We start from the raw sequence: 15,000 nt of genomic DNA on the forward strand, positions 1-15,000 counted from the left end.
CTTGAAGCTCAGCAGTGTGAAATTCTTCTTTTTACTTTTTGGTAACATTTTTGTGAATGACCTCTGAAGGTCTGCTGTGGTATCTGGCACCAAGCCGTCAGTAGCAGATCCTTTAAGTCCTGTAAATTGCGAGGTGGGGATGATCGGACTTGTTTGTCCAGCACATCCCACAGATGCTCGATTGGATTGAGATCGGGAGAATTTTGAGGCCAAGTCAACACCTCAAACTCGTCGCCATCCACATGATGCAAAAGAAAACTTGATTCATCAGACCGGGCCACCTTCTTCCATTGATCCGTGGTCGTTTTGATGCTCACTGTAGGAGCTTTTGGCGGTGGACACGGGTCAGCACGGGCACCCTGACCGGTCTGCGGCTATGCAGCCCCATACGCAACAAACTGCGATGCACTGTGTGTTCTGAAACCTTTCTATCGGAACCAACATTAACTTTTTCAGCAATTTGAGCTCCAGTAGCTCTTCTATTGGATCAGACAACACGGGCCAGCCTTCGCTCCCCACGTGCATCAATGAGCCTCGGGTCTGACCCTGTCCCCGGTTCACCGGTTTTCCTTCCTTGGACCACTTTTAGTAGGTCCTGACCACTGCAGACTGGGAACATCCCACAAGAGCTGTAGTTCTGGAGATGCTCTGACCCAGTCGTCTAGCCAGCACTATTTGGCCCTTGTTGTCAAAGTCGCTCACATCCTTACGCTTGCCCATTTTTTCTGCTTCCAACACAAAGTTCAAAATGTTCACTTGCTGTCTAATATATCCCCCCCACTGCCAGGTGCCATTGTAACACAATAATCAATGTTATTCACTTCCCCTGTCAGTGGTCTTAATGTTATGGCTGATCAGTGTATATATGGCCATTTTAGGGGTGTAGGTTTTGCTAATGATCAAATCTCCTCCTAATGAACAGGTGGCATTCAAACAAGAAATGTATGACAATTTCATGCAGTTAAGAGAGTACAGTGAACCTGACTTACAAAGGAGCAATTCCCCCGTGCACAAAGCTAGCTCCATTAAGAAATGGTTTTCCCAGTTTGGTGTGAAAGAACTTGACTGGCGGCACAGAGCTCCGACCTCAACCCCATCCAACACCTTTGGGATGAACAGGAACGCTGATTGTGAGCCAGACCTGAACAACCAACATCACTGTTGGACCTCACTAATGCTCTTGTGGCAGAATGGGAGCAAGTCCCTGGAACAGGTTCCACATCTGGTGGAAAGCCTGAAACTAGGCTGGTATAGCAGCACATTAATGCCCATGGTTTTGGAATGGGAAGTTCACATATGGGTGTAATGTCCGGGTGTCCACATACTTTTGGTCATATAATGTACCTTCAGCAGCTTGAAAGATTGATATCTGTCTGAACAGGATTAGAAACTAAACCACTTCCACAGGTGTCTTGCTTATTCAGCTTCTCTAGCATTTCACCCTCTCTCCTCCTCCTCCTCCTCCTCCTCCTCCTCCTCCTCTCCCTTAAATAAGACTCTTATCCTTTATAAAAATGATGTGAGGGCGCCGCCTCGGACAACTGCTCCCCTGACTTCATTTGTCTCTTGGCAAGTTTGATGGCGCTGCGTTTAAAAACCCATTCAATCTTATAAACCAAAAATTAAATGTAGTCGACTGTGATGGGCACTCAGTGCATCTGCTATTTATATGCTAATGTACACTCAGCCTGCCAAGGTCTGGCAAATTATTACTGCACAGCCATAAGTCAGGTGTATGGCAGAGAGGGGAGGGGGCAGGTTAACCATCACACACACTCACACAGAGTGAGAGGAGGAGGAGGAGGAGGAGGTGAAAGCAGAGGGAGAAGGGAGGGAGGAAGGAGGAGAGGAGAACGCAAGGAGGTGAAAAAGCCTTAAGAGATGTCTCCATTGTCTCCCCTGACAAGTTAATATAGCACCCCACCTGGCAACACACACACACACACACACACACACGCTGACTAGATTATTTCATCTATATTTACGGCTGAAATGGAAAATGTCTTTTGGGAATACGGTGTTTCTCTAATGCCTTCATTATCGCAAGACATTTCCCTTAAGAGAGAGCAAGTGACAAACAGTTAGCTTAATGAACACATTATACACAAATGCATTTATAAACACACATCTTCATCTTCCTGAGAATATTACACACACGAGACGTAAACGTGTAACTGAAGACGGTGGACTGTGGACAACGTGCGGTTACTGTGTGATCTTTCTTGCTCCGTGAACCTGATATTGTGCCATTTGAACAGAGGACAGGTGTTCTGCAGCACCCCCTAAAAACATTGCAGTGATTGCTATGGTGTTCAAACACCTAACCTGACTTCGAAAGCCTTGGTGGGGGGGGTCAAAGGTCAATCCAGAACTTACTGGCCAGCAGTAGATGACTGAAAGGTAAATGTGTGTGTGTGTGTGTGTGTGTGTGTGTCAGAGGCCTGCCAACACTGCGGTTCTTACTGGATCTCAAAAGGTGGCGTCAAAAGCTAAGTTAGGACACGGTTAAGAACCTGTGTGTGGAATCTACTGTGTGTGATGTATACCTCAATACCAAACATTTTTGGTACAGACCAAAATACAGTATGTGGATGTGCGTAGTGCTGGGTATTGAATACTGTCAAGTACCGGAAGCTATAGAATCCATTGTCTGGTCAGACTCATAGTCTTGTCTGATTAGTCTTTGATGGTTGATGACGATGATTATTATGATAACAACTCCCATTAAATGCAGGTTACATTTGGCTTATGTCAGGAGTGATTTGAAAAATGAATGCTGATCATCTTTGCTGCAGGTTTTGGACCAGCATCTAGTTGTAGGTCAGTGCAGAGTTCAGATGATTTGGGGTTGTATGAGGTACTTACCCGACCGTCATCTTGCACAACACCGGCAGCTATAGCCTACGCTCGTCTGACCTGTACTTGTTATCTGTACCTAAGGTCCGCACAGAACTAGGTAAGGTGGCCTTTAGCTAATCCACTCCCTTTTCCTGGTAAGCTAAGCTGAAACTGGAAAATCTGATTACTTTTGATGAATTTAAAACATGAATGAAAGACCTAGAAGCAGAGTCAATCGGGAGCTGTCTGTGTTTCTGAATATTTCCACTTTAACGTTGGCTTCAAACACTTGATTTGAATGTGTTTTGTATGATATTATGCTATGTATTTATTTTTGCATTTGTTTTATGTTGTGGCGTCTGAAACTTTAATGTATGTTTAAATGCTGCTGTCTTGGGCCGGGTCTCTCTTGCGAAAGAGATTCTTAATCTCAATGAGTACTACCTGGTTAAATAAAGGTTGAATAAATAAAATAAATCTACTGTTGTAGGTAATACACTGACTATGGATAAGTACCTCATACAACCCCACTGGAAACACCAGAACTATTCCTTTAAGGACTGGGCAGTTATGGTATACCAGCTCCCGACTTCCTGCCCTCATATACACTGTCAAACTGTGACCCTGTTTTCATTTTTACCACTGTTACAATACATTATTTTCTTATATTTTGTTCTGCTAAAGGAAGTCCACTGCCACTGATTGATTTCAACATATTTGCAAACTAATTAGGCCTCAAGCTTCCAGTAGAGTCTGACCTATTCAAGGCTTGATTTGCCACAACATCCCACATCTCTATTACCACCTTGCACTCCTGTTCATTACTACCCAGAAAAGGATCCCATGGGATCCCACGCTAATGAGAAAAAAAAGCCTTCCACTCCCCTCACTCTCGCTCCATAGCTTCTTCTCCGCTGCTTTACCCCATTATACTCCTCCAGCCCCGACACCCCCCCCCCCCAAACACACACGCATAGACGCACCCTTTGTCTCTGGGGAGCAGTCAGCTTATATGATGTATAGGGTGACATCTTTATTTCACTAACCTAGGCTGGCAGGTCTATTAGCCAGCCCAGAGCTTCCCAAACCTTCCCCTGTCAACGAGCTTATTCTCAGCTGTCTACTTCGGTTCCCCCTCCCGGCACTGTCTCAATCTGTGATCAAAACAGTCATTATTATACATTCTCGCCTACTGCCAAAGTGAAATTACACAGTGCTATCCTTCATTTCGCTGAGGACCTCTGAGAGCTCTGGGAGGGGCACCTGGAATGTCCCGAGAAGGTGCGGGGGCCCTTTCAAAGACCCCTGGGAGATAGTGGATCCCCATACAGCAGCCCAGTTTGGCCCTGTGGTCAGTGATATGAGACCGGTCCAGAGATCTCAGGGATAACCAGCAATCAACCCCCCAACACACACCATGTGAGTCCCAGTGGATCCATCAGTTCCAATTTGGAAACCATCTCCTTTCACTTTATCAGAGAGCCCTGATGGAACGAGGCTGCGTCCACAATGATTTAGCAGCAGAAACCCACCACTCCATCCCCTCAATGAGCCGCATGATGACACTACTGGGTCTCGTTTTTAAAATCACGACATCTCAATTTTTTCGTCCTAGGTTGTTCAACTTACACCAAAGTGGTCTAATGAAAGATTATCATCAAATGAAACTTTGGTAACAACAAACAAATGACTCATGATCATCAAACTTTGTCAGCACTCAGAGAAGTTCTCTCAGCACTTACGTAAGTGGCATTCCTCTCCTCATTTTGGTATATTCAAATTGAATTTATGTCCACAGACTTTTAACAGCGCTCGTCAATCTTACATGTTTTCCCCATGTAATGATGATGATGAGAATCAGCATGAGGATTATTATTATCTGTGCAGTGCATATGCTTTTAGTTTTGACTAGTCAAAAGGGAGGTAAAAGACAACAATGTCAGTCAGAAACATGATGACATGGCATAAAAAGAAATGTACTGGTTCAGTCAAGCTATGGGTTATCATTTTCACAATTTTCACACATCAATGTGCGATTAAACCTGTAAAACAATCAGTTTAACAATAAATACATGCTCACACTATCCTTAGCACATCTGAGCATAATGGAACTCACTGCATAGAACTCACTACATAGAACTCACTACATAGAACTCACTGCATGGAACTCACTGTATGGAACTCACTGTATGGAACTCACTGCATGGAACTCACTGCATGGAACTCACTGGATGGAACTCACTGGATGGAACTCACTGGATGGAACTCACTGGATGGAACTCACTGGATGGAACTCACTGTATGGAACTCACTGCATGGAACTCACTGCATGGAACTCACTGGATGGAACTCACTGGATGGAACTCACTGGATGGAACTCACTGCATGGAACTCACTGGATGGAACTCACTATATGGAACTCACTGGATGGAACTCACTATATGGAACTCACTGGATGGAACTCACTGGATGGAACTCACTGGATGGAACTCACTGCATGGAACTCACTGGATGGAACTCACTATATGGAACTCACTGGATGGAACTCACTGCATGGAACTCACTGCATAGAACTCACTGCATGGAACTCACTGCATGGAACTCACTGCATAGAACTCACTGCATGGAACTCACTGCATGGAACTCACTGCATGGAACTCACTGTATATAACTCACTGCATAGAACTCTCTGCATAGAACTCACTGCATGGAACTCACTGGATGGAACTCACTATATGGAACTCACTGGATGGAACTCACTGCATGGAACTCACTGCATGGAACTCACTGTATATAACTCACAGCATAGAACTCACTGCATAGAACTCACTGCATGGAACTCACTGGACGTAACTCACTGCATAAAACTTACTGCATGGAACTGCTGTAACTCTATTTAATGTGGATTGGTCACGTCTGGTCGATCCCTGATCCACTTAATAAGGTCAGTATCGGCACTCAGCACTCCTGATCCACAGGATCAGATCATCCCCATATTCATCAATTTATTTAGTTCTCGGGCGAGGTTAGTCACTCTTGGTTGATGGTTTTTTTCCACCCTTATCTTAAATTCTTTACTCTACTGCAATTACTTTTTTATGTTTTACTCACTACATGTGCTTCCATACTTCCTTTTTTACTCAATTAATGAAAGAATAAGTGATCAAGTTTCTGAGGTGCAATAAAACAACACCCTGACTCCCTATGAACATAATGCATAATGAGGAAGAAGAGAGAAATAGTGGCAAAGAGAGCAGGAAAAACCTATTACTGGTGTACAATTGAGAGAATGATACACATTCAGAGAATGAATGTACAAATGAAAAGGAGGGAGCATTGGAGGAGAGAAATAGAGGGATAGTCTTTCTTTGTTTATCTCTAGTGAGAAACAGGCGGCCACATCCATTGTGCTGTGATAAGATGGGTTATCAGCAGTAAACAAGGCCTGGGCCTGTATGAATGGAGCCCGGAGTGACTGAATACACTCTTAAAAACAGATATGTTCAAATAAGTCTGCATGTCTTATCCTTTCCTAAACACAAGCCCATGTTTTCAGTATGCAGCACTCAACGGATGCATATGGGATTCTCCTGGTCATAGCTCATACTGAAAAGTCCCTTCAAACATTATTCCGTCTTCCAAAAAGAGCGCGAGGAAGAACTCTGAAAGCTGCCTGTTTCCTGAGACTGTGAAAAGTGTTACTACGGAAACACTTTCCCGAAGATACAAAAGTGTTTAGAACCAAGACCACGTCTAAAGCAGTGTTGGACATTAACGTTTTTTTCCAGCAACCACTTTGAATTCTAAATTCTACCAGACACTCATATTTTTTTACCAGCCACTATTTTGTAATCGCACATTTGTGTAATGTTTGTCTTGCTTTGAAAAATAAAAATACATTTCCCATAAAAAGGTATTCATTTAATGTTTATTCACTTATTGTTATCCATTTTTAATTATCTCACTCACACACACTCTCAGATAATAGATTCAGTGGGTGGTGGAATGCACCTTTAAAGTTGGTTTGCAAATGTGATCCTCCAATAAACACAAAGAAAGAGGAGAAAGAGGAGGAAGAAGAAGAAGAAGAAGAAGAAGAAGAAGAAGAAGAAGAAGAAGAAGAACTATATATCTGGTCGAGAACATACAGGAGGAGACATTGCTAACTTTTACCTGACAGCAGCCACATAAGTAACAACACTATTACACCGCAGCTGCAACGCTTGTGATTCCACCAGACACACCGCAGGGCGTCCTAGAGGCAGCTCTCCGCTCTGCTCCGCTACGGCGCCTGACGTACGTTAAATGCCCCCTCCTGGTCTAAAGAAAGAAGTATCTATGGCTGGCAGAGCAAAAAGCCTGTCGTCATAGAGACGGAAGGGATGATTCAGACAGCCTCTCCTTGTATTGAAGACATGTTGCACTCTGTTGTCCACACAAAAAACTGCAGAAGTAATTGTGTGAAGAATGAAAAACAAAAAGGATCACGTCCTTGTGACCTCGACCCCAAAGGAACATCACCAGTGCCAATGTTTGTATCATGTGAACCAGTGCTACCAATCCCATAAATGAGCACATGAAGTGGCCCTCCACCACACTAATCTACAGCATGGAAAAGCTGATTAAATCTGCTGGTTGTGACATTTGAACTGACAAGGACACATAGTCGGGGAGTTAGAAAAGTAGGACTATGAACAGAAATCAATGTCCAAATCAAGGGAGATCGGGTTAAAGCTGCCATGTACTCGGCAGCACCCACAGGTCTACAGGTCGGCTGTGCCAATCTGCTGGATTGGTATCGACAGCAGACGTCAAAATGATCCACATTACAGTTTCTTCAGCTTGTGTCAGCTATCAGTTACATTTGGTCACAGCAATCCTTGGCCTTGTGTTATTTTATATATAAAAAAGCATCCCAATGTGTCACAGAGAGAACATTACACAGAATTTAAATTTTGGAAAAAAGAGAGCACTGGTATCAGATTAGTACTCTGTGTATCGGTATCAACAGATGCCCTCAGTTGAGAATCAGTATCAGCAGAAAAAAAGTCAGATTGGCTCATCCCTACCGGAAAGGGACCTGAAATTAGAGTTGTTCCGATACCGATACACCGGTATCGGAAATGCGTCCGATACTGCCCAAAATTGGGGTATCGGAGAGTATGTCAGTCTATGCACTAATCCATCCCATAATTTATTAACCCAGAAAAAAATCAACTTCTTTAACTGGAAATCAATTCTTCTTCTTCGCCGCTCCAAAACAGTACCCTTCACTGTGCTGTCGCCCTGGATGTATCATGGCTGCCACTGGCAACTACTGTTTTAGAGCAGCAAAGAAGAACTGATTGCAGGTAGTTTTTTTCACATGATGATAGCAAACAACAACGGTGCGGTGCTCGTGGAGAGTGTAACGGTAACGGTAGTTAGAGCGAGGAAAATGTCAGCAACATTTCACAGTGGAAAATCCAACCAGTAAACTGTATGAACAGTATTTGTTCATGTTTTACAAAACCTGAGCCAGGCCTTACAACAAAGATAGTAATCATATCACATCCATACATGGTCAGCAGTAAACAGCTGTTGAATAATAATAATAATAACTACATTTGTTTTTTCTCACGCTGGTAACGGATCACTACTCGGTATTGGCCGATTCCGTAAGTTCAGGTATCAGAATCGGTATCGGGAAGGAATAAATGATATTGGAACATCTCTACCTGAAATGTCCTGGAGGTAAAAACCAGAAAAAAACGGAAAGACATAGACCAGGATAGCAAAAATCTCTATAGTACAGTACTGGCTGCTGTCACCTCACACCTTCTGAGAACAGTTTTTACCGAGGGATGGCATTGCTGACTACCTACTAGCTCAGTGTAACAACATCCAGTCCAGCAGAAGCTGGAGGCACACCAGAAACTTGCAACGTCACACCACTTCTTACAACCCTACCGTAGTGGAAATGGTGGATCAAATGTTGTATGGGAGGTAACCCCATAACCCAGACCATTCAGACATCAGGAGGGGCTGGCTGATGTTGGCCGGCCGCCCTTCGCCACAGACTGAGAGGCTAATGTTTGGTGTGCAACCAGAATGATCATCATCTCATTTAGCAACATGCCAGAATCAAGAGGGTGTCAGGAATGCTGTGCTCCATTTAGGCCCAGCCATCACTTACAGCTATGGCTCAGATCAGCCACTAGATGGTGTCATTTATAGAAATGTCCTGTCAAACATTGGCTTCACCCTACCCTGGGTGGAAGCACATTAAGAAAGTCAACGTCTCAGTGTAAAGTAGCGTTGGATTGGAACTAAGACCGTCAACAGCTCATTCCCACGCTGAATGTTAGCTTTATGAAATTCTGCTAACACCAAACATTCAAATATTCAGAGCCCGAGCACTGGACAGTCAGCCATGAAGAAAAACAAGAAGAAAAAAAACGGCCTTGTGCATTTCTATTTTCAACAGTCTTCCAACTTCATGTAGATGCTTCTTCACTCAACCCTCCCTCTGTCTAATTCTCTCATTCAATAAACAAGCCCCCTCTATCTGCCTCCATAACACTCCCCTTCTCTCTCTCCAGCTCCCCCGTTATGGGAGACTATATTGAGAGGCCCGTTGAGAGAGAAACCAATCGTGTGGTGTGTCAGTGGCCCGATAGAGAAGGACCCGGTAATGGAAGGCCTTTTAAGGCAAAAAGGAAAAGCTAATTATGATAAAGGGGCTGTAAGTTGTGTGGTTATCGCAGTGCTGGGCCTGCTGGTGCAGCAGACTGGTCCCTGACAGTGATAACCAGGCAGAGCGAGACGGCCGGCGCTCTGTCACTGTCACTCTGCCGCTCTGTTCAGCTAAAGATGGATTCTCACACTACAACTTTTATGCCTTTTTTTCCAAACGCATAAAGCAGTTTGCATTCATTGGTCCTTTAAAACCTGCGACTGCAGGCCGCTGTCCATTGCTCTTGGATTTTCTTCGTCTTTTCTTTTTTTTTTTCTCTCTCCCAGCACTGTAAGTATGCAGCAAGTACACCCATCTCTTAAACACAGACACTTCAGCACCAGTTAAACCCTCTCAAATAAGCAATTAAGTCTGAGTGAAAAGCTTTCCAAATGGCGAGCTCTTCGACAACACTGGTTCTGGTTGGCCTCCATTTTGGGGCCGCCGGCTCAAACTACAGCAGGATGGCGATGCTAAGCTGAGATATAGAGGCAGCCAGGTAGACATATCAGCTGTCAAGCCATGGGGCACATTAGTGGTAGTGAAGTGAATGAATGGGTACATCTTCCCCCTTGCTCCCCAATTTCTTCTGTCCGTCTCTGATGCATTATGCATTATAGCCGTGCCTTGCTATCTCACCTCTCCCAAATGTCTTTACTATTAATATTTCCATCCTCCCTTTCTCTGTCTCTATCGTGAGACTTCCCTCTGGGAGCCCACAGAAATGCAGGAATGAACAGAGACATTTAAAAGAAGAAAAAAAGAAGAGGACACTTTTTTAGAGCCACGCAAATGAATACAGAACAACAACAACGGGGTGTTTGGAAGAGTCTGAGGTGCATAGCTCATAATGAAAAAGACCAGATACACTTGCAATGGGATGTGATCATTTACTATTTTTTTTTTTTTTTTTTTATCTATCTTTAAGCAAACAAAGAGGATTCATTTATTTCTTAATCAATTTCAGCCTGAACACTTAATATTGCTGGAATAGGAATTAGGCATGTAAGAAAATTGTATTTATTTTAATAAATAGTTCACATGTAAAGATGAACTCAGTCAATACTGTATTTCATTTGAAAAAAGATGCACCCTCTCAGTGTATGCACCCTCACAAAGTAGTGCCCTGATGTTGGCTGTTACAGGGACTGTGATACAGATCCCACTGTTTTGATTGCATAAAAAAAGTAAACTTTTTTACTCAGATGGTGTGTTATTTATACTATGACTATGTTTTCCTAAAATTAGATTTAAAAAAAATCTGAATATATCACCTTGCTTGCAGTATTGCAATATATCGCAATATATTGAATGGTAACCCCTGTTATCATGATACGTATGAACGTAATCGCCAGATTCTTGCCAATACACAGCCCTACTAGGAGTCAGACTATATTTCAAGATATGTCTTGTGGCAGCTCAGTAATAGTCAGAAGTGGACTTCATTGTAAGCTGGCGTGTCCTCCACTTTTCCACAGTTTAAAGACTGGCTGAATGGTTCCACTCAAGCAGCAAGCATCATTGCTGAGTGGTGACAAGCATCTGAGGCTGCAGTTCGTTCAACGGCCACTAGGTGGTGCGAGGGAAAACTAGGTCCCCACTGGGACTAGAATTCTCAGCCAACCCTCCTCTTTTTGAGGGTGATTTGGAGAGCACTAGCTTTTCCTCCTTTTTTAAAAGATTTTTTATATACATATTTGATTCCTTTATATGTATATTCGAGCCTTGGACATGGAGGTGTCACGGAGGTGTGCACATACCCAGCTGGTTGCAGCATCACTTAATGGCTGGACAAAGACTATATCTTCAACAACACATTCCTATGTCTGTTTCATTCCTCAGTACCTGAGAAAGTTACAATTTGGAATTAAAATGCCCTTTTCTCAATGTAGTAAACAAATATTTCTTTGCAGGGAGCTGATGGTGCAAACCCTTTAAGATACAGAAATCACAAGATGCTGAAGAAAACTCTGCTATAGATGTTCTTTCTAACTAAATCACTCCTCCTGTAAAAGGAACATCTGTAGTGATGGTGTTGTCCTACTTCATCTGTAGTAGGATGCTGCCATCTGCTGGCCATGCTATATACTAGCAAAATATATATATATATACACATAGCCACTCATCAGCCTGTGCACTTGTCTTGTAAATGTAAACATGGGTAAAACTGAAGTGTGTCAGTGCATTAGACAAAGCGGTTTTCAAAATTAGGTCTGTGACAGAATGTATGGCTATGTTGGTCATGGGTTTAATACATTATCCGTAATAAAACATCTAAAAGCAAAAAAACTATCAGATGGCGGATCCTGGAACAAAATCTTATCAAATGGGGGTTTGTGGTCTAATTTGTTTCAGTTTAGGGGTCCTTGACATGAAAGTTTGGGAACCAGTGCGGTAGACCATTAACCATGAGAGATTTCCCTCCATAGCTGTATCTAATAGAAGAACTATGAGCTAACCACAGCTCTTTTATTTGACATATAACTACTCAACTGTCAGCAGAGGGGTACAATGAATGTATTAACTTGTTTCAAAGTAAATGTAGTTTGAACCATTTTTCATTTTAGAAGTGGCACATTTTGTCCTCCACTCTGAAGTGCTGCTATAAATGTGCTTTTTTAAAAGATAACATCTTCCTACATGTAAAGTTTACATGAGTGGGAACCTTGTCCTCCGTTTGTCAGGTAAAGTGAGGTAAACGCCCAGTCACATTTACTTGATGTACTTTGAATCAGATCAACCGCCAGTTAGAATGAATAATTATTGTGTGTCACTCACCACTTTGCGAACCCTGGTCTTGTAGTCAATGTGAAGCTCTTTGTGTTTCTGCAGGGCAGCTTCTAAAGACGTCTTCAGATCCAGCGCTCTCCTTAACAGCTGCTGCTCAGCACCTGACTTAGTGAAGACCTACACACAGACACACAGACACACAGACAGACAGACATAAGATAAGACAGAAAGAAAAACACACTGAGGGTGGTTTGTATTCAAGCATTTGTTTGTGGAATATAATTGAATTATGATTGTAAAGTCACAACAGCAGTAGTAGCACCATGAGTAGCAGCACTAGCAGTAGAAAAAGGAGTGATATAATAGTAGCATTAGTAACTGGTAGGTTGTCTTCTCATCTTGTATATTCATTTTAATGTGATCATTTATTACATGTCTACATATTTGATCCCTGTGGGTTTGTACTAACCTGAACCCAGCTCTGCACGGCTGGTAGGTGTTTGGTTGTTATCAGTCTATGGAGGTCTATCACTGTGGAAACCACTGCCTCGTTGTCCTCTGTCTCCTTAACATGAAGACCTGTGAGAGAGAGAAGGAAAAGAACAGCAAAGATTCACTGATACAGCAAATTCAGAATTAAGTATTTCATTCCTAGAATACATATTGTAGGATGTATACACTGATACCACTTAACTAGCTAAGCTTAACAAGAGGGAACGTTTGTTAACAATCACCTACCTTGTGTCAAAGTAGTCTTGACACTATCTGCATGCTTCTTATACTAAGTTACAAACAGCTCCATGCTACTACTGTACATGACTAGTGGGTGTATCTAACAAACTGTCTGAGTGTATTTGTAAAGCTAGGTAATGTTTGACTTGTTTTCAACACTAGAGCCAATGTGACACCTGAGTTTCTGTACCAATAAAAAAACAAAACAATACATTTTCAATACCCTACATGGAGAATATCAATTTCTTAGGGCTGTCAAAGTTAACATGATAATAACACGTTAACGCATGTTTGTTTAAACGCCACTAATTTCTTTAACAAATTAACGCAACTTGCAATTTTTAGTAGCGGGCTCAGTTTTAAAGCTAGAGTGAAGATACTTGAAAAGTGTCTTTATTATTTTGTCCACACCACACCTCTAATGGTGTGTTCACACCAAACGCGCAGCACGATTACATACAAAGTCAATGCAAAGATGTGTATAATGTGTACAACGCCGCTGCCGTATTTAATTACAATTCAGATGACGTTATGTTGAGTGTTGATGAAGCAGCTATAATGTTAGCACAGCATACTGTATAGCCCCGGTGGATCAGAACTCCATTCAGAAAATTGCTTTGTGTTTGGTGTGAACGCAGCATAAGACGCTGTCAACAAATACTGAACTTTATAAGATTTACAAAGGTAGCATTTGTCGTAGTACAGCATTAGTGGCTTTATAATGTGTGAATGTAGCTGTGTGAGCTGTACCCACCAGGACTGAGGTTCAGGTCCAGACTGTAGGCGTGAGAGATGAGCCCAGAGTTCCGAATAAACAAGTCTTGATGAAGAGGCTTTCCCTCCTCTTCTTCACTACTTCCCTCATTGTCTTCCTCGTCCTCTTCCTCCTCTTCCTCCTCCTCCTCCTCCTCTTCCTCTTCCTCCTCCTCCTCTCCCTTATTTTCCTCCAAATTGCTTTTCTTTTCCTCCCTGCTCTCCTCCTTCTCTTGTATCATCCCTTCTCTCGTGTCATCCTTCAGGTCTTTGCTGCAGCAGGGCTGTTCATCAACTGATGGACATTCATTGGCTGGTTGGGAGTTGGGAGGGCAGCTGTTGGTTGTTTGGACGCCTGTAAGGTCAAACTCAGGGAAAAGCAGGCTCATACAGGATTCCATCTCTGTCAAGGTTGCCTCAATTTCCTGGAATGACTCTGACAAAAAAACAATACGGAAATCTCACATTAAATCTTTGCTTCATTTGGGAAACTGACACTAAAAAAAAGGTTCATCCTCGATCTGCACAGGACCATGTGGGATTTTAGGAGCACCACTTCAGTTCTGAACAATAAAAAAATCAATTGTTATTATTATCCCTAACAGTCGTGTTTTTGAATAATGTGGTGTTTACCTTCCATGTCTTTGGTGGCAGCCTCCACTCTCTCCTTGTAGATCCTCTGCATTTTCCTCTGTCTGTCCTCCTCCCTCCTCCTCTCTGCTACCGTCCTGGCCTCAGCATCCTGGAAGTCCACCTGACAACATGGACGCATCACATCACTTACAGGTGGATCACACACAACATGGGACATGTGAATCAACATGGGAAACACAGTCAAAGACAGCAACAGTAGCCAGAAAGGACTGATAAGTCGTGTTTCCATTTAATTGTCAAGAAAATTTTAAGCAAACATTTGAAATGTCAAAAAAAAAGAAATGTGTATTAAGCGCGTTTCCATCAACTGGATTGCAGCGAATAAACTAGGCGACGCAAAGCGTGGTATGGTCAGAAGTTGACGCTATAGACCTTTTCAAACTTGACAACATAAACATTCTAAATGGGCCCTTTTGTATTTCCTGTTGCAAGGTTTGTTAATGTAGTAGCTGACAGGAAGTAAACTTGGATCAAAGCTGTTACTCTAGCAACAGAAGGGCAATGAAAAGGTCTATAGGCTAGACATGGCTGTAATCCGCCAGTAAACAGATTAGAAGAAGTAGAGGTTAATAACCGGA

At 42.7% G+C, this 15,000-nt stretch overlaps 1 protein-coding gene across 3 annotated transcripts in view; it reads right to left on the reverse strand.

Annotated features, from left to right (window-relative positions):
- The window catches only part of uvssa (UV-stimulated scaffold protein A), a 39,723-nt gene that overhangs the window by 22,207 nt on the left and 2,516 nt on the right, over positions 1-15,000 (reverse strand). For all 3 annotated transcript variants that reach the window (XM_074647861.1, XM_074647859.1, XM_074647860.1), the window contains exons 5-8: positions 14,402-14,522; positions 13,770-14,204; positions 12,753-12,862; positions 12,332-12,460 (exon numbers count right to left, since the gene is read on the reverse strand). In XM_074647861.1, coding sequence (XP_074503962.1) covers positions 12,332-12,460; positions 12,753-12,862; positions 13,770-14,204; positions 14,402-14,522 — 795 coding nt within the window. The remainder of the gene's footprint in view (positions 1-12,331; positions 12,461-12,752; positions 12,863-13,769; positions 14,205-14,401; positions 14,523-15,000) is intronic.

This window comes from Sebastes fasciatus, chromosome 10, assembly GCF_043250625.1.
Source record: "Sebastes fasciatus isolate fSebFas1 chromosome 10, fSebFas1.pri, whole genome shotgun sequence".
NCBI lineage: Eukaryota > Metazoa > Chordata > Actinopteri > Perciformes > Sebastidae > Sebastes > Sebastes fasciatus.